At 37.6% G+C, this 20262-nt stretch overlaps 1 protein-coding gene across 1 annotated transcript; it reads left to right on the top strand.

The window, feature by feature from the left end:
• Positions 1 to 2301: 2301 nt before the first annotated feature.
• On the top strand, positions 2302 to 2724 carry LOC139734960 (peptidyl-prolyl cis-trans isomerase B-like). The gene has a single exon (XM_071645738.1). The coding sequence runs from the start codon at positions 2302 to 2304 to the stop codon at positions 2722 to 2724; it is 423 nt and encodes a 140-aa protein (XP_071501839.1).
• Positions 2725 to 20262: the final 17538 nt, after the last annotated feature.

Here is a 20262-nt window from a genome sequence, read left to right as displayed (position 1 = left end):
GGACAGATACAGTGTCAGGCGTTTGACAACAACAAATTTTTCGTGGGATGGAAGAGTGAATCTCATGAAAGACTTACGTCAGCAAGACCTGGCTGTCTCGTGCAATACCTTATTTGTTGTTGGTACCTATGAAAAGAGCTTAAGGGTGGAGATTTTCATTGAACCAATGACCGACCTGCCGGGTGAAGTTGTGACCTTAGCAACTGACTTCAGTCCAAGTTTCGCTCGCATAGCCGTCTCATGTGAATGATAAGTAATATACTATCTCCGGAAGTTGCGTAATCTCTCAATTATCCCCACGATCACATGATTAAACGTTTTGAAATCTATTTTTTAATGACTGAAATAAAAATGTACAAAGACGTATTGGTGTGTACTAGAATACGACCCTGAAGTCGAAGAGAAAAAGGACATCATCTCGCAATAACCCTAATATCGAGTAAAAATAGGATCCATATTTACGCTATAAAGATAGTTCATATTTTTTCTTTATTTATGAGATCACTTTAGTGAAAAAGAGGTTGCCTCGTAGGCAAACAATGATAGCAAATCGTCATTGCTCAAAGTACATGAATCAATACTGTGTTTGCATTTGTATTATATATGTTATTTACACATATAGAAATCTTCATTACGCTGAGGTGTAATTACAATGTACATAATCTTACAATATGAAAAATATTTCAAGCTATTGCGATGTTGCTCACAAAAAAATTTCCATAAAATTTATTTCGTAATTACAATGTGTTCATCATGCATATTGAACATTCTTGACCTTGCATCGGAAAACCACCAAACAGTCGGCAAACATGGATTTCTAGTAAAAGACAGATCCTGAAAGAGCTAACTCTTAGCTTTAATAATAATGTCACGCATTTTGGTTAAGATATTTGATGTAATATTGTGTATATAGCATTACTTGTTTTTCATTGCTTTCATGATTATTGTACAAGTCTATGTAAAGGATGTCTCGCTAGCGCTATTGCAAATTACTAGTTAGCAAGCCCAATCCCAATTGCTTTGCATACAGTGGAGTTCTCTCTTTGCCCATCTTCTTTGTTCTTCTGACATTCACAAGTCTATTCTATGCTCTCACCACTTTGACCTTGTGTTCACTAACTTTGTTCTTCTGACCTTCACATGTCATTCTGTGCCTCCCTCGCTCTGACTTCGCTTTCACCTTCAGTACTTTCGCTTTGTCCCTTCTCACTTTGACTTTGCCTTGTCTTTCAGAACTCTTGCCTTGCTCTCCTCAGTTCAACCTTGTCCTGACTTTCAGAATCCTTGCCCTTACCCTTCGCCCTTGCCTCTCACTGCCCTTCAGCCTTGACTCTCACTGTCCTTCAGCCTTTTCAGCTTGCTTCCTTTCCCCCTTGACTTTCACTGTCCTTCAGCCCTTTGTGCTTGCTTCCTATCTTGTTTTTCTCCTGTCCTTGTATCCTCTCCTTGCCTATGACTTTCAGCTCTTCATCTATGCGCTCAAAGACGTCCTTCTCCTATATTCTCCGCAGCGCGACAAACGTCTTTCTCGTGACTTTCATGACTGGTCCTCTCTATCTCTCTCGAACAAGAGGAGCTTTATTGTTTGACAGCGGTATATAAGACAGACTTTGCGCTTATCTCGAGAAGAATTGACCTAGAGGAGAGTGTGTCCGCTACGAGTGAAACCCGTGTTTGAACAGCGAGAGAGTAACCTACGAAAGAGATAAAGAATCAACCAGTCCAGAAACGGTCTTCAGTCATGTTAGCTTTTCGCATTAATTAGTCTAAGTCTTTCACTGCATCGCACCTCTCATGCCAGGCGAGACATCCTCACGATCCATCCATGTAAATGTGTTCGAGTGATTCTCCACAATAAACTTCTTTAACCGTGATTTCTGCCTGACAACTGTAATTTCTATGTGTCCCTCGGCATCCTTCGACAATGAACTTCAACATATAGCGGGACTTTATTTTGGGACATTTACAGAATCGGAATTATATTCTGCCCATCTTCGACAAATATAGGTCGCCGTTACACTGGTGTCAGGAGTGGGATCCAGATTTTAACACGTGCCGTGTATACAACGATACTGCATAACATGGCTCCCAGGAAGCAGAAAGCAGACCTGGAAAAGGAAGAGCAGTGAGATTCGAACGTACGTGCCATTTATACACCTGACCTTTATTCATTGAAAATGTTGAGCAATTATTAAACGACAGAAAGGCCAACGACCAGCAAACCATATGGAGGAGGCAAAGGCTGGTGACTTTTGTGCATGATACCTTCTTGGAGGATTAAATCGGAATCATTTTCTATGCATGGCCATTCTCAACCGAAGGACAATGAAGGTCATAATTTTTCTTGCATTAGTAGCTCTAGTCTACTTGCTAGTGTCAGCTGATGCTAAAAGCAGTACGGAATCACAGGCAAAAGGACTAACGATTATCAAAAGTGTGTTCTTGAACATAGCGAGCAGAGACAAGGAAATCGGCAGAATTGAATCCACATCGGGATACAAAGGTAACACGGCCCAACACATCTTCAAGGATGTCATAATACGGGGAGGAGTCTTTCCTCATGGAGATGACACCGGAGGCAAGACCGCGACAAATTTGACGATGACAACTTCCCAGCTGAGCCACTACGGGTCTGGTTTGCCGAGTACGACCAGCGCTGGCAGAGACGTAAACGGATCACAATTTTTCATCACGACCACGACGACCGGCCATGACGACCGATAAGACATCTTGCCTGGACGGGAAGTACATCTTTGGATAGATAGACCCGGCACATATCACCATGACAACCGAGAGACATCAACCATATTCCACCACATGAGCGAAAAAAAAGAAGAATCAAACAACGTGAGAGACTGAAAATACTTTTGATAAGAATTGTGCCACACATTGGATTTGCGATTTGGTACGTGTTCAACCGACTTCATATACAATCTGTTTTTTTTTTTTTTTTTTGAACAACCAGTCATTGCCATTATTTTATTATTGCACTCATCATTTGGTGGTGTAGTAATGTAACTTGATAATATCTCTTTTACTGAGAGACATTTGTGAAATTTGTTTCATTTCACAGCTGAATATGATTGCCTGCATTACGTTATGTTTCGATATTCTGTAGAAATTTCGTGGAAATTGTTGCGTATGAGGTTAAATAAAAAATCTATATATGTGTATGTAATTGTGTGATAAAATGTTGTGAAGTTGGCACGATGAAGACATATTGAAAACCCTGGCCAGGTTGTCAATTAAATGATGATGAAAGGTGCCTAAATGTGTAGAATTAGAGGAACATTTCGATTACGCGCATTGTTGTTCTTATATGGCTGTTGTTACTGGTGATTTGCCCTGCGACTCCGAAAAAGTTGCCTTAGCTGATATTTTTCAGGCAGCGATGATCCAACTTGGAACAGCATATAATGAATGACATAACCGTTTATCGAAACATAACGAGAGCAATGTACGCAATTTGGTTAGCTGGAGTATAATTTGTTTCAGGTTGATAAGACAGAATTTGGGAAGACGCCGCAGTTTTACTTTAGTTGAAAACATTTTTCGTTCTCTAACGAACGTTGTGGGTAAAGGGAGGCTATATTGCCCTGCGTCTCGGAAAAAGACGCCTTTGCTGGATATGAATTCCAGGCCGCAATTTGGTCCCTGAACCTACGAAATTTGTTGGTTGATAGCTAAAGTGATTTTGAAATGGCAAGAAAAAAGTTTTATATTCTTTGAGTTTGTAACAAAATTTTTACGGCATAGAGTGACTGGTTTGTGACGAAAATCACATGTTATGAAGCGAACTCTTCAAAATCGAAGGTATCATTAGTGGTATATGGTCACCCTACGCATATTTCTTGCAAAGTTCGACTTGACCTACCCTCCATTATTATAGCACAACAGTTGATTCATAGGTTCTATGGTTATTGCTCTCTTGTATCCGTCATGGTAAAAATTTATCACCCAATATTTTGAGCACACGTGGCACGCGGTAACCCTATAATGCACTTTTTCTAGTGTACTTTTTTATGCGTTTTGTGTTTTTTTTTAAAATGTGTTTTGCGTAAAGTGAATGCTTACTGCTTTGACAATTTCGTACGGTAGAGTTCAACATTTAGTTAAATCGTGGTAGTTTTTAAGTTGCTTTTTCTTTATTTGTTACAATCAAGAAGGTGTTCACACTTGACAACGTGTGTGATTAATCAAACTTTTCCACTTTCTTGTTCTCTCCCACTCTTTCTCTCATTCAGCTTGCTCAGTTCTTTTCCTCTTCCATCATATTTTTCAAAAGTATGTGACTGTGTATAAATATAGCCGTTATGTTGACTGTTTTTACTATTTCGGATTCTCCAGTGTATGTGTGTTTTGTTCTTTCTCCTTATTACACTCTGACTGATATTTCCCTTCAGCCAAATTGAGCAGAGTGTGCCCTAACTTTGATATGTTCTTTTGTTGTGATGTAAAGGCAGATTTGATTTCTCGACATTTTTTTTTTTACTCTCGTTGTGTAATCATGGAATTATATCGCTTCTTATCAAATTCGTGTTTTTTTTTTCTTTCACAATTTGTAACATCCTACTTCATTTTTTTTTTGGTGCCACATCATAAGCTAAACTCATTTTCTTTCTGTTTGTGCTTGCTTTTGTTTAATGTAGGAACATGCATTGATTCTGTATCTCTGATTTTTTTTTTCGTTATGCCTAGCTGCTACTGCAAATTTGACACATACATGTCCATTTCCTTTTTTTTTCATTTTGATAAAAGGGCTTCTCCCTCTCAGTGTATATACATCTTCTAACCTCTACGCGCTTCCTTCGAATTTTGTTTTCCATGCCTTGTTGATCGAGGTTAACTGTGCATATACACAATGTTATCATGCTAATCTTCGCCTCGTTTGTCAAACTCGCACTTGCCAGTTTTGTACATACCGTAAAGCCTTTCGTGGCAAACAAGCCATCTCTCTGTCTGTCTCTCTTTCCCTTTCTCATCTCTTTTCTACCACCTTGTCCTCTCTTCTATCTCCTTCAGTCTCTCTATCTTTTCTTTTCCTGTTACCGGGTTATTATGCTGTTGTTTTTTATCCTTTTGCATCATTGCGCTTGTTGCTATGGAGGTTAACTTTTGGGAACTCTTTCTTTATCCTACTTTTTGGTGTGCGTCGCCTATGTGTGCATAATTTATGTTGTATATTCATTTATAGATCTCAGTATTATTTCTCATACTTTTAAATGTTTGCTCTACTAGATTGCTTTTCCTTTCTACTCTTTTCTCGCCCTTCTCTTCTGGTGTTCTTTCTTTCAATTTTCTCTTCATCCCTGTTTTCATCGCTGGGGACAGCGATATCTTTCCGTAGGGGGGGGGGGGGGATAGTGTCACGCATTTTGGTTAAGATATTTGATGTAATATTGTGTATATAGCATTACTTGTTTGTCATTGTTTTCATGATTATTGTACAAGTCTATGTAAAGGATGTCTCGCTAGCGCTATTGCAAATTACTAGTTAGCAAGCCCAATCCCAATTGCTTTGCATACAGTGGAGTTCTCTCTTTGCCCATCTTCTTTGTTCTTCTGACATTCACAAGTCTATTCTATGCTCTCACCACTTTGACCTTGTGTTCACTAACTTTGTTCTTCTGACCTTCACATGTCATTCTGTGCCTCCCTCGCTCTGACTTCGCTTTCACCTTCAGTACTTTCGCTTTGTCCCTTCTCACTTTGACTTTGCCTTGTCTTTCAGAACTCTTGCCTTGCTCTCCTCAGTTCAACCTTGTCCTGACTTTCAGAATCCTTGCCCTTACCCTTCGCCCTTGCCTCTCACTGCCCTTCAGCCTTGACTCTCACTGTCCTTCAGCCTTTTCAGCTTGCTTCCTTTCCCCCCTTGACTTTCACTGTCCTTCAGCCCTTTTGTGCTTGCTTCCTATCTTGTTTTTCTCCTGTCCTTGTATCCTCTCCTTGCCTATGACTTTCAGCTCTTCATCTATGCGCTCAAAGACGTCCTTCTCCTATATTCTCCGCAGCGCGACAAACGTCTTTCTCGTGACTTTCATGACTGGTCCTCTCTATCTCTCTCGAACAAGAGGAGCTTTATTGTTTGACAGCGGTATATAAGACAGACTTTGCGCTTATCTCGAGAAGAATTGACCTAGAGGAGAGTGTGTCCGCTACGAGTGAAACCCGTGTTTGAACAGCGAGAGAGTAACCTACGAAAGAGATAAAGAATCAACCAGTCCAGAAACGGTCTTCAGTCATGTTAGCTTTTCGCATTAATTAGTCTAAGTCTTTCACTGCATCGCACCTCTCATGCCAGGCGAGACATCCTCACGATCCATCCATGTAAATGTGTTCGAGTGATTCTCCACAATAAACTTCTTTAACCGTGATTTCTGCCTGACAACTGTAATTTCTATGTGTCCCTCGGCATTCTTCGACAATGAACTTCAACATATAGCGGGACTTTATTTTGGGACATTTACAGAATCGGAATTATATTCTGCCCATCTTCGACAAATATAGGTCGCCGTTACAATAATATAGCTCAATTCAAAAGAACTTTTTTTCACCAATATAAATATTGGACAGAAAGCACACACTGCGGAAAGCATGAACCGAAAAAGCAGAACCTGAAGTACAGGGTGTATAGATTCAATCTTTACCAAACCATAGGATGCTATCTGTGCGATGAATGGAACCACCAGAGCAACAACAATGAAGGGATTGTCAAATTAAGCTGACATTGCTCCCGCTCTATCAACTTCAACTTCAACTTTATTTTCATTTCCATTGAAAAACAATGAAATTGATATAAAATGTGACCCGCTACAACAAAATGTTCCTAAAGTCGCGCACGGTCAAAGCCGTGAAAATCGAGTTTGAAGTCAGAGCATCAAAATTGGTCAAATCTTACGATTTTCTGAATTTGACATAATTATTATTAGAGTCTGACATGTCTTCTATTGTCTGTCGAAATTTTGAAGCAAAATGATGAAAGGAAAGACCCCAAAATAACGTTTTTCTGGGCCATGTTTTTTGGCGTTTCAACGAAGCAGTAACTGGTTCGAACATTTGGATTGAGCGCCACAGATAGGCTCCGCCCCTAACAACGACCAGAGTGATCTCATTGGTCAGTTTCCTACTTGCCGCTAACCGAAGCGTGAAGCTCGCACACTGCCCAGTTGACTGGTGCGTGCTGGCGGGGTGCGCTATGCCCAGCCGCTTCTCCTGGCATCCTGGTCACTGATTGGTCGGTGAGGAGACCGCCGACGCTGTGTTTGAATAAGCATTTCGGGGGTTGCTAGGGATTACATTCTATTGTCAGGAGGTGAATACTGACTTGCGTGTCCCTTGATCGTGATTGCGTCGCAAGGAGAACTTTTAGGGCGCTTTTCTCGAAACAGTGATTTCCCAGACGTCTCGACATGCTCTCTTTTAAACATTGATATCTCCACAGCCGATTATTTTTATAAGATGTGTTACATATCATTTTAAAGCAGAAAGATTAGGAAATTGTGTCATGCAATTTTCAAATAATCGACCTCACCCGACTTTAGGATCATTTTGTTGTAGCGGGTCACAAATGCATTAGCAGAACATATTTGTGACCGTGCACCTCAAAACGAACATAAAGTCGCACACACTGATTTTGCGTGAGGACTGAAAAATAAGTGAAATTGGTCAACCTAGCCGAACTTGACTTTTTCATATTTTCTGAAAGAGTGGGTCTTCTTTTACATTATGCTAAAATTTGGTATCATAAAACGGGCAGGAAAGTGTGTGTGTGTGTGTGTGTTGTTTTTTTTTTTGGCAGTTTATCTCGAATATTTTTGGTAGAATAATATGATTAGGTGTGTCTTTAGAATCCCTTTTTCATTTCTGAAAAACCTTGTCCTCACTCTTCACTTTCAACTCTAATAACCTTTGAAAGGATATGGCTACTGATTTGAAAGTTGGCATTAACCACGGAGAGAATGTGTTAATAGGCATACGTAATTTCAGTTTAATGTAATAATCTCTTCATTGTTGTTACTCTGGTGGTTAACTTCCTGTTTTTTGTCCCATTCATTGCACAGCCAGCACGGTTTGGTAAAGATTAAGCGCTTGAATAGACACTGTACTTCAGAGCCTCTTTTCTCAGTTCACACTTTTCCTGATTTTGTGCTTTCTTTCCAATATTTAGATAGGTTAGGAGAGTCCATTTGATTTGAGTTATACATCATTTTAAAGCTTAAAGTCTGCTCTTTCAGAATACGGTCTTAACTAAAAATCAATGTCTGGCGACTTTTTGTTTGTGTTGAGGTGCAGGGTCACATTTGTAACAATTTCAAAGAAAACGTATATGTAATCACGAATAACAACATAAATTCGTTTTCTAAGGTATATAAAAACGCATAATACAAGGATTAGAATGGAAATGGAGGGTCCCGTTTTAAAAGCAAAGCTTGTAGGGTATGGGACCCTATCAACACAATTTGTACATGACCAATGACAACTTTCAAAGAATTATCATTATCACTTCAAAAGTCACTGGAGATGAAAGAAATGATTTCAAGAAATGAAAAGAGGCCTCTAAGACATACCTGATCTCACACGTCTACAAAAAAAAGTAGAAAAAAAGTGCTGAAAACACACTTTCTGGTTTATTTTATGATCCAAAACTTAGGAATGATGAAGAAGAAAAACAACTCTTCCAGGAAATAAGAAAAACCGAAGATTGACGGGTCTTACCCGTTTCACGAGTCATTACTGAAATCAAGGGGTGCGAATTTCTGTTCGTTTTAAGATGCAAGGCCATCATTTAAGATTTAAGATGCAAGTTAAACGTAGTGTGCTAATTGGTACCTGTACAAAGACTTACCTGTATAAATGAAGACACCTCTTTTCCTTTATAAGTATCTACGAAAATATTGATGAATGATAAACACGTGGTATTTACATGGAATGGATTTTGTGGTGCACACGTTACTACTCAAAGTTGCTAAGGAAAGTATTCATATTCAGCTCCAGCACATTTATTTTCTTATCATTTTCACTTCACAGTGATCGAATACAATAATAAATTAAATAAACCAATTAAATATATATATACATACATACATATATATATATATACACTCAGCAAAAAAAGTAAGTTACCCCCTAACATTTTTGGTCTCATATTCAAGTAATGTGCAGTTTAATGTTTCCAGGCTAGCATGCCTTTACAGTGACGGGGCATTAAACTGCACATTACTTGAATATGTAATGAGACCGCTCTAAAGCAAATAATTTTATCACAACAATAGATATATAATGTTTTGTTAAATAAATCCCACAAGGATTGGAACATCATCTCTTAACATTCCCACTGACTCCCACTGATCAGATACTAGCCATCCCCTTTAAGGACAGCAAGTGATGGGGGCCTTACGCATTCTCTCGGATATTTTTTTTTTCAACACTTTGGAGCAGAACAACTGAAGGCACAATCCCCAAAGCTGCTTTTGTTTTTAAGAAAGGTTACTTTAGAAACGGCCTATCTTGCGTGCTTCGTAAATTAAGCGAATATTGATATCATTTTATATCAATTCTGAAAAATAACCGGGCGCTTGGCCATTCAGTACATTGCTAGTCAGTAACAAAATCTAAAAAGAAATTATCTACCTTACTGGCAACCAGTGTAGCTTCTTCAAAATGAGTGTATGTGAAAATTTCAAGAATCATGCAGCTCACAAGTCATACAGCCGATGAGTTACACAGCTTACGAGTAATACAGCCTATAATAGTCAGCTAACAAGGCACACGAGACAGACACATTAAGCCATGCGTTGTATCTATCGAACTCGTGAGCTGTTTTTACCTAGTGTCCTACTCGTGGGCTGTATGGCCCGTGCATGTCGGTCTATAGTAGGATGTCCTCATAAAATTGGCGTCATGGATGGACATGTAGGCTATATAGCACGCTGAAGCAGAGGAAAAGACAATTAAAATAAACATGATCCGTAACACCGATAAGATGAAACAAGAATACAGTGTATACATTATATTGATATATGTTAATTATAACGTCAGAAATCGTTAAAACATTAGTATTCCATGGCTGCTTGGTCATTCACTCCAACTTCGGAAGTCCGATTGATGCACTGACTTTTATTCCTTTATTTCAGGTATGTTTAATAAAGTTCTGCTATTAATATTTTCAGGTTATGTTAAACCCTATCTATATATATATATATATATTTTTTTTTTTTGGGGGGGGGGGGCTCTTTGATTAATCTCGTTTATGTGATGTTGCTGTTCTTGTTTATTTGGTTTTTTTTTAGAAGAGCTTGAATCGATCACAAGATTTGTTTAGGTTTAGCTATGGTTTCCGATTATTTGAATAGAACGATTTCTTAATCATTGATTTCATGTGTCAATTTCACATAAATACACAAATACAAGTTAAGTTATATTTCTAACGAAGCCCATTCTTTAGATAAATTCGATATGAATGATCATTTCATACTCAATTAGGCCTATAGCTACCCTCAATAATTTCCACTGGAAAAACACTTTAAGAATGTGAAATGTAAAAGGAAAACAATTCGTGGCATTCAATCTACATGTAACTGAATTTGGACTCGTCACGAGGAAAATGTTTCCGGATATTCCCTATCGTTTCTTTCCAATTACATTAAGCGGTTTTTTTTTTTTACTACCATGTCATTCGACATGTTTGAACAGGAACGTAGCTTACCGATGGACATTTGAACTCCGGCGAAGCACCAATACACCGTTCATCTTGGGACTATCTTGTTCTAAATAATGCTAGCCTTGGTTTTACCCTTCATTATAGTATTGTTAGGAAACCTGAACAAAAAAAGTCACCTGCTACGCAAAGGTAGATGTTTATGCGAAATGGTTCGCGTCGTGTTAACTAAACACTACGCACACGTCTGCTCAAGAGTACGACATCAATGCATTATATTGATTTACTCGGAACAGGATTCTAATCAAGCATGCTTACACCGGGAAGGAGGGGGGGGGGGGGGGGTGGGCAGTGGGAAATGAATACATTGTTTACTGAAAATGCCTCACGCCGTAACGGGATGGGCGTTTTGCCGCCCTCTCCTGTCGAGCATTGAGTAGTGTTATCGCAATTTCTACTGCAACTTGACGCGGACTTGTTAGCACGGGCCTGGAGCAGGCCAAAAATGCATGAGTTACCCACCAGTTAATACCCTTCCTCATGGACTCTAAAATGGCTGTAACTCTTGGCATGTATATTCGTCTAATTTCTATTGCCATCAGCGGTAAGTTATCTCTTGTCTTAGAATGAAAAGACGAAGCGCGTATCATAACGAGTGTGTTGGGATGTTTGTTAGCAAGTGTGGTTATACTTGAGCTTGTATTTGAAAGTTTGTGTGTGTCAGTATAAACTGTTCATTTAACAGTATGGTCGGGTGCATGTCAAGAGACCGACACCAAAGAATCATACATCCCATACGTCATACAGCCCACAATCGTCGGTTGAGAATGATAAGGGCGTTAAGTTCTCACAAAACCCATAGTGTTCGAGACAACTTAACGCCCTTCTCATTCTCAACAGACGAAGTCATACAGCCCATGAGTTCGACATTAAGTAAATGAGGCCAACGAGACTGACACACTAAGCCCCGTGTTGTATCCGTCGAACTCGTGTGCTGTTTTTACCTAGTGTCGAACTCATGGGCTTTATTTGCGTAGTGTTGACCTGATGGGCTGTATGGTTCGTGGGATGTACGACTCATTGGAACTTATATCAATGTCGAGCTATATGTGACCCTGCATTACAAAACCAACAAAAAGTCGCCAGACATGGACTTTTAGTTAAGAGCATATTCTTGAAGAGCAGACTTTAAGCTGTAAAATGATGCGTTACTCAAATCAAATGAACTCTCCTAACCTATCTTAATACAGTGTATTGGAAAGAAAGCACACACTCAGGAAAAGTGTGAAGTGAGAAAAAAGGCTCTAAAGCACAGAGGCTATTCAAGCGCTTTAATCTTTACCAAGCCGTGCCAGCTGTGCAATGAATGGGTCCAAAACATGATGTAAATCGCTGGAGTAATAACAATGAAGAGATTATTAGATTAAGCTGAAATTGGTAAGAAAGCACACACTCTGGAAAAGTGTGAACTGAGAAAAGAGGCTCTGAGGTACAGGACCTATTCAAGCGCTTAATCTTTACCAAACCGTGCTAGCTGTGCGATGAAAGGGGCAAAACACAGGATGTAAACCAACGGAGCAATAACAATGAAGGGATTATTAGACGAAGCAGCTGAAATTGAGCATGTTCTATAAACACATTCTGTCCATGATTAATGCTTTCAAAGCAGTAGCGTTATCCTTTCAAAAGTTATTAGACTTGAAAGTGAAGAGTGTGCACAGGATTTCTAGAAATAAAACGCGGCCTCCAGGAAATACCTGACCATTGTACTCTGCCCTATAAAAAAAAAAAAAAAGTTGCAGAAAAACTGCTGAAAACACGTTTTCCCATTCATGGTAAAAGCCCAAACTAAAGAATAATGTAGAAGAAGAACAGCTCTTTCAGAAAATATGATAAACTCAAGATATACTCGGTTGAACCATTTCACCTTTTTAAGGCTCTCGTGAAATCAGGGGGTGCGACTTTTTGTTCGTTTTGTGATGTACGGTCACAAATGTTATTGATGTCCCACTAAATGGTTTTTGTTTTTCTGCTGATGATATTGTTAATGAATATGATAGATGGTTTGATACATTTTACCTTTAAATGGTATCACAATGGGTCATTTGAATGCCGGCACTTTGGTTGAAAATTCAATGGTAGATTTAAAGTTCGATTTAAAGTTAGATTTCTTTTGTTAAAATTTGAATTTGATGTTTCATGTCTGTCAGAAACTTGGCTTCATGATTCTGTAAATGATGAGCAATTATGCACTGTACCATAATAATAGAACAAATGGTAAACATGGTGGGGGTGTCTGTATTTTTGTAAGACAGTTATTGTTAAGTACAGAAAGGAAATGATTTAATCATCCATCACTGGAGTCTGTGTGGCTTGAAGTAAACCTAAGTACAGGTATTGATAATTCTGAGAATGTGTTATTAGTTTGTCGGACCAAGTTACCTTGTTATTAAAACCAATGTGTTATTTTGGGCGATTTGACATTGATTATTTTTCAACTGATTCTATGTGTTCATTTTTTTTTTTAAGTGGAGAATTTGTTTATGTTAAATCAATTAAGTACCAAACCTATACTCGGGTGACCATTAACGCAAGTAAATATTTTGATAAAATCTTGAGTTCTGATTCTGATAAACATTTGTTGCGTGCTGTTAGTCAGATAGACCTCATTGACCCTTATCTCATTTTCACTGTCACTGTGACTGGTTAATTTCGAAGGTAACACCAATGTATAAGGGTGAAGGTGATACTGCAGAGAAATTGAATGATAGGTCCCTTGCTATTGTTTGTCATATTGCAAAATTAATAGAGAAAGAGGTAAATCCTCAATTTGTCCTATCTTTTGAAACATACAACGTAGGCTAATTTTATTTCGATAGATCAACAGGCATTTCTATCAAATCCTTCTATAGATACTTGCCTCCATCAAGTTACCAATGACTGATATGATGCTTTTAATGAAAATCAAATGGTTGCAGCCAGTTTTGTAAATATCTCTAGGTGTTTTGACTGTATTGATCATGAACTATCGTTATTTTGAATTATCTAAATATGGTGTTTTGAATATCAAACTGAAGTGGCTTTATAATCATTCATGTAGGGGTCCGAACAAGTTATAAGCTGTAACTGCATTATATCACGCATGAAAGAAATGAAAATAGGTTTCCCCCAAGGGAGTATACTTGGACCCGCACTTTTCATTGTATTATAAAATCACCTCATCACCAGTGTTGAAACTGCTAACTGTAGTGATTTTGCTACTGATATGATACTGTATGTTTCTCATAAAAATCTTGAGTAGGTAACAAAAAAAAAAATTATAGTTAAGTTTGGATAAATTTGCACTTGGCCTGAAAATAATAGACTGAAGATTAAAGTTGATAAAAAGAAAGGTATGCTCTTGAAATAATCTTCATCCGAATATCTTTGTATTTTCATAAACAATCATCGTATTGAATATGCAAAATATGCCATATCTTGGTGTGAAATATATATGTATATATATACACTCAGCAAAAAAAGTAAGTTCCCCCCTAGCATTTGTGGACATATCTCAAAAAGTATTCAACCGATTTTCATAATTCAAACGGAAATGGATAAAGAATGTTATTACTCATAACATGAGTGGCAAATCATTGCCATCAGATATCATTATTGGTGTGAAAAATGCATTTTATGTCAAAATGCATGGAAACAAAAGTTGCACTTTAGTGATTTGCAATGACTTTTACACAAATAATCAAACAATCACTCATGATTCTGAACATTTAAGCATGGGTTATTGCATATTTCTCTGTCTCTTTCTTTTCATGAGCATACAGTGAAGTATTTGATAATTGATAATGTCCACCATCCGCTTCAATGACCAGCCGGCATCTCCTCCTCATACTATTAACTAAAGTTTGTACTCGGCGCTGCTCAATGTTATCCCATGCTCTCTGCAAGATGCGCTATTCTTGCAGTGAAGTGTCATCTTTCAACTTCTTGCTCGCTTTCCGCTTAATGATATCCCAAATATTCTCTACTGGATTACAGTCAGGGGATCTTGCAGGCCACTCCATACGTTCGATGCCATTTCCCTCTGCAAACTGATCTATAGGGCATGATGCAAAATGCCCACTGGCATATTAATGTGATCAACCTAAATTGGAATTACAAATCACATGGCTTCTATCAATATTTTCATATTGAGAAGGCCTATTGTTCAAAAAGTATGCATATCATCTGTTTAATAGGGAAGCACATTGTACCTGAAGAAATTCCTGAGAATTACACAATTTAAAAAGATCATTTGCTAACCGACATAGGAAATGTATACAATATGCTTCCTATGGCCTAAAGTGCAACTTTTTTTCCCATGCATTTTGACATAAAATGCGATTTTTTACACCAATGATGATATCTGGTGGCAATGATATGCCATTCATGTTATGAGTAATGAAATTCCCTATCCATTCCCGTTCGAATTATGAACATCCGTAAAATATTTTCTGAGATATATCCAAAAATGTTAGGGGGAACTTACTTTTTTTGCTGAGTGTATATATTTATATTGTATATTTACAAAACAATCATTCCGTCTTATTGTTTTCTATGGGAAAATTGTTGCTCAAATTAGAAATCTGATCACAATGCATAATCTATTGACAATTTTAAAACATTGTATAAGAAGATTTTTTTCTCTCTCTCTCAACAGTGTTGTCATAATTTATGTTTGGTTTTGTATTTATTGTTATATATCTGTCAAATCGTGAACTTCAATATTTAAACACCGTTTATACATTTGATCAATGTTGGTTACATCATTTCCAGTGATTAGTGCAGCAGCATATTTTAAAGGGGCTGTACAGTACTGGTTGAGGTGGGGATTCATGTTTTTTTACATTCCTAAGAGAGATAATGATAAACGTCTTATCAAATATGAAAGAGCATGTAATTTTAAGAAGGATTCAACGTTTATTTGATGAAAATTAGTTTTCAAATGGTTGAGATATCCAAAAAAGTGATAATAATAAAAGAGTACAGGCCCCACCTTTATTAGGATCTCTTTGTTTCACCTTTTCTGTTTATATCTCGGCCACTTCAAAACCGATTTTTGTCAAATAAACTTTTGATACCCCTTAGATTATTGCATGCTCTTTGACATCTCATAGAGTGGTTTCTGAATATCTCGCAAAACGTTAAAAGCTAAATCCTCACCACGACCAGAACTGTACACACCCTTTAACTGCATCTGCAAAACTATTCACAGTCTTTTATACGTGTATATTGTGATTAACATTTACCTCTACATGTTTTTACTCATTTTCATTTATCAACATTGTAACCTTTTTTTACCTATTCAGCTGCACGTTATTTCATTTAATATCTCATAATTGTTATGGAATTCTTTTCCATTGTTTTACAAAAAATATTATGTAGCTGTTGGCTAGGATTTTTCTTTAATCTACATTGAGTACACCGTGTTTCTAAATCCCAATGTAGTTGCATGCTTGTGTGTGTATGTGTGTATGTATGTATGCATGTTTGAGTGTGTGTGTCCGATGTCTATGTGTTCGGTATGTATGTAATGTTTTTGTGCCTTTGTGTGTGTTTGTTTGTGCTTGTATGTGTATCTGCGTGTGTGCAAACACAATTTATGTTTATTTGTGTGCATATGGGTGTGTGTGGAAATCATTACCTAATATCACTGTGAAATATGATTGAAGAAATCTCGTTGCAAGTTACCTACTTTGAAATTTTATCGATGTTATTTTGTTTTATCAAAATTACTTTGCGGATATGTATGTATGATCTATATTGTAAGAATTTAATGGAAGCTGTTTTGGAGTAAGTAGTTTTTATATTAAAATAATATCGTGTTTCAGTAGTTTGTATCAGGACCTTGATGTAAATTAGCATGCTGATCGAGCTATCCTGAATAAAGATATTTCAATAAAATTAATAAACTTCAGCTGATGAAACAGATCCACGGATTACGATTTCGTCAAACATTGGTCGAATAAGTACAGATGAGCAATCGTACTTTTTTTTTTCTCATGCACTATATTTTCCCGTGTGTGTGTGCGTGGGGGGGGGGGGAGGTCGTTTTTGCTTCGAGGACTTAATGCAAGTTTAATACTTTAAAGTAAATTAACATGGCAAAGCCAAGTATTTCATGCTTTACCTTTACTAGTTTTTACCCCACATACCATAAGACATATCTAGAATGGCCTAACCCTAGAAAGTTTCTGAGCCCCCTTTTTCTTTACACTCTCATTTTTAGGTTTCTAGATCATTTTGTCAATGAAAGAAAAACTATATATGAAGACCTTGCTTCCAAAAGGCGACAATCCACCATTTTTCAATGGACTTAGCGCCTTTTTGTAAAAAGTTCTTGAAATATCAACAATAAAAGAATTGAAATCTGATAATCAAGAAACTATTACATCGTCATTGTATCATATTTGATTTTTTTTTCATCATGTTTTATAACCTTTATGTTGTTGTTGTTTTTCTTGGGTTTTTCGCCGCTGCTCTCGAGCATAGCTTTACTTACATGTACCTGTGGCATGTTACTAACAATTTACCTGTTTTTAGTCGTCGGTGTTCTTTCACATTGTCCTGATGGAAATGAGGGATCATTCTGTCCACAATTTGATGATGACAGCTGCGGTACAGCCAGGATGGAGGATGGCGAGACGGTCTCCATGGTGATGAAAGAAATGGCGGGTGATGATATTCCTCCTGCTGTGAATCACCCAATGCTGAAAGGGCTCAAAAGATACAAGTGTGCGATTCCAGGTGTGTATTTTATTCTCATTTTTCGTGTAGGCTAACTATAAATGACAAATAAAATATATTTTAGAGAAACAGGCAAGTTACGTTCAGTCCGTGGGATGTCCATCCCATTGCTTACTGTTAATTATTATACTGAAGCAATGACTGACAGAGGTCACAGGCAGAATCGTGGTTTGGAAGGTTATTGTTAATGTATATAGGCCTATTATTACCCGTACCTGCCCAGGCACCTGAGCTGTGGTTCTACTAAATTGTATTCCCCTCGTATTACGCGCGGGATTGCGCGCCAGCAGGGAGAAGAGGGGGTAATTTTTTCATATTCCCCTTTTTGGCAAACGCCTATGGGATTAGCGTGTTAAAAACGAGGGGAATATAGCATCCGGGCACTTGAGTTCCCAGTCAGATAAATTTGCTGTTGATGGCAGTTTCTCGCGGAGTGGTTTTGCGACGAAGAGCAAATTCCTATAGGTTAGCACGGAAAATTAGAGGACAATCCCTGCGCCTGTGTTGTGAGTTGGCTGTTATACGTGCGCCGCGTACCATGAGCTAGCCTGTGTATCTAGGGTTGTGGCGCGCAATGTTGTGTAGAGCTCTAGCTCGCAACTAATGGAAAATTATTGCCGTGAATTGGGAAGTTGTACAAAGTTTACATTGTAATGATTTATTTTACTGCTCAAGATGCCTATAATGAGTAATAATAATGGACTGTCTACCTTTAGGGGATACGACATAAATGGCCCTCACTAAGCTCTAGTGAGGGCAATAAAAGTCCATACTATATTAGCAGTAATATGGAAAATAATTATATATATTATATATATATATATATATATATATATAAATATATGAACAGCTTGTTCGCAAAAACCGATAAGTCCATATTTGCCAAATGAAAATATTTGCGGTAAAGAAGGTAAGGTATGAGGTAATGAAAAATAAAGAGAATAATAAGAATATTTTTGCTTCTTTTGACCAGAACTTCAAAAGTGTACCTTCACATGTAGTGACCAATATATCATTTAAAAGGTATTATTTAATACTTTATGACAGAGACCGTATTTCAAAATCTTCAAAAATGGACTTGTCGGTTTTTGCGAACAAACTCTTCATATATATATCACCACAGAAGTCATGTTGAGAGCATCATGATTCAACGCGTCAACATATATTTACATTACATTCATACGTTAAGATTGAGGACCCGTGTTGATTACTTCTAATATAACAAAGACATTAGGACGATGGCGAACTCGGGGTATAGATGCTTCGTTGATTCGCTGGAAGCGACGTGATATGACATGTGTAAATTCTATAAAAAAAAATGTGTATCTGTTATTCCTGATGGCAGGCTGACTGGCATATCATTAACAAAATTATAAAATAAAAAATATGTTCAAAACTACAGTAGGAAAGAAACTCCATATTTGTGAAGTTTTGCCATTACAGCGTAGACGTGAAGATATGAGAGAGGTCAATATATTTCTTTTCTTTCATTGTTCAGTTCATAGCAGAAGCAGTAAGGGTACAATGCGTGTGTTATAATTATGCATTATGACTATATGCATTATGCACGAGTAGAGCGTTAAGGCTAAATATGGAGAGAGCTTGACTATGCGACTCCCAAAATTTATCTGCATTAACATTATCAATATCAGGTAAAAGCTCGTAGGCATTTATTTTTTTTTGTTATTATTATTCTTGGAACGTGTGGGCGCTCAATGATATTGATTGCTATTGATTTTTCACTCAAGTGTAGTTCTTTAGTTGGCAAGTCACCATCAAAGTGTAAAAAATCCAGCTATGTTAGGTCCATGAGTGTAGCGCAATATATTTGGCCAATTGTTTAAATTTGTATAAAAACACCGATTTCAGCACACATATAACTGCCCTCCGGACTTCCGACGTCTTCTGTTGTCATGGTAACATATATTCTTTTAAAAAACCTCAAGATTTCAATTGTACTTACATGTAAGAACGGTGACTAAATCTATATTTTTGGAATTATCCCTTCAAATGGAATCATACTCCAAGTTATTGTCTGATATCTTTTCCCGTCTTCTATTCTGAAAATGCATTTGTTTCTTTTTGTGTTGAGTTTATTTTAACAACAAACATATGCATACATAAATAAATAACGTATTATTAAGATACTGTCACATGGGCGGACTCAAATAATACTCCATCGCACTCGTGCCATTCACTTTAATGTACAATTTAATATAAGCATTTGTGGAATATTTACAGGACTGAAATCAAGGAGTTGTGACCAACATAAAATGCAAAATCAAAATACTCTTATATTCGACAACCATGTGAACGGGACCCTGTCTTGGTCCGGTTCCACCTGTAATTTTGGCTTGACACTTGTTCATAATAATTATACCAGCTTCGCTATCAATTCGTTATCCCTGACAATACACTATCTGCTATCAAGCGCAACACTATTTGGTTCACACCACCGTAGTGCTGATCCTGAGATGACCAGCCTGCACGCACGACGGTTTATCGCGGTTATAACACTTGTCTTCAATTACACTGCTTCCGTTTACATCCGGGTTCTGTGCTAACCCGCAATTATCATGAAGTGTATAAATACCAATATTCGAATTATGTGCACATTATTTTCATCTTTTTACCAATTTAACATGACCTTCATCTCTCTACTTCAGCGACACTTCCACGTCATAACCAATCATATCTACAGGGTGTCATGCACCCGCCAGGTTCATCGCTCACCTGCGTTGTCCACAGAGTCACATTAATTGTCAAACTGTTCGCTTCCAGAACATGAACTGATTCGTGGGTGGAGCGTCCTTATATGCGAG

This window comes from Diadema antillarum, unplaced genomic scaffold (genome assembly GCF_040938485.1).
Source record: "Diadema antillarum isolate AM-2024a unplaced genomic scaffold, OU_Dant_1.0 seq00000560_RagTag, whole genome shotgun sequence".
Classification (NCBI taxonomy): domain Eukaryota; kingdom Metazoa; phylum Echinodermata; class Echinoidea; order Diadematoida; family Diadematidae; genus Diadema; species Diadema antillarum.
Note: the sequence above shows the minus strand (reverse complement) of the source record. Positions and strands in the feature narration are given on the sequence as shown.

Coding starts and splice junctions, on each gene's coding strand:
- LOC139734960 (XM_071645738.1), top strand. CDS start 2,302: ATGGCCATTCTCAACCGAAGGACAATGAAGGTCATAATTTTTCTTGCA.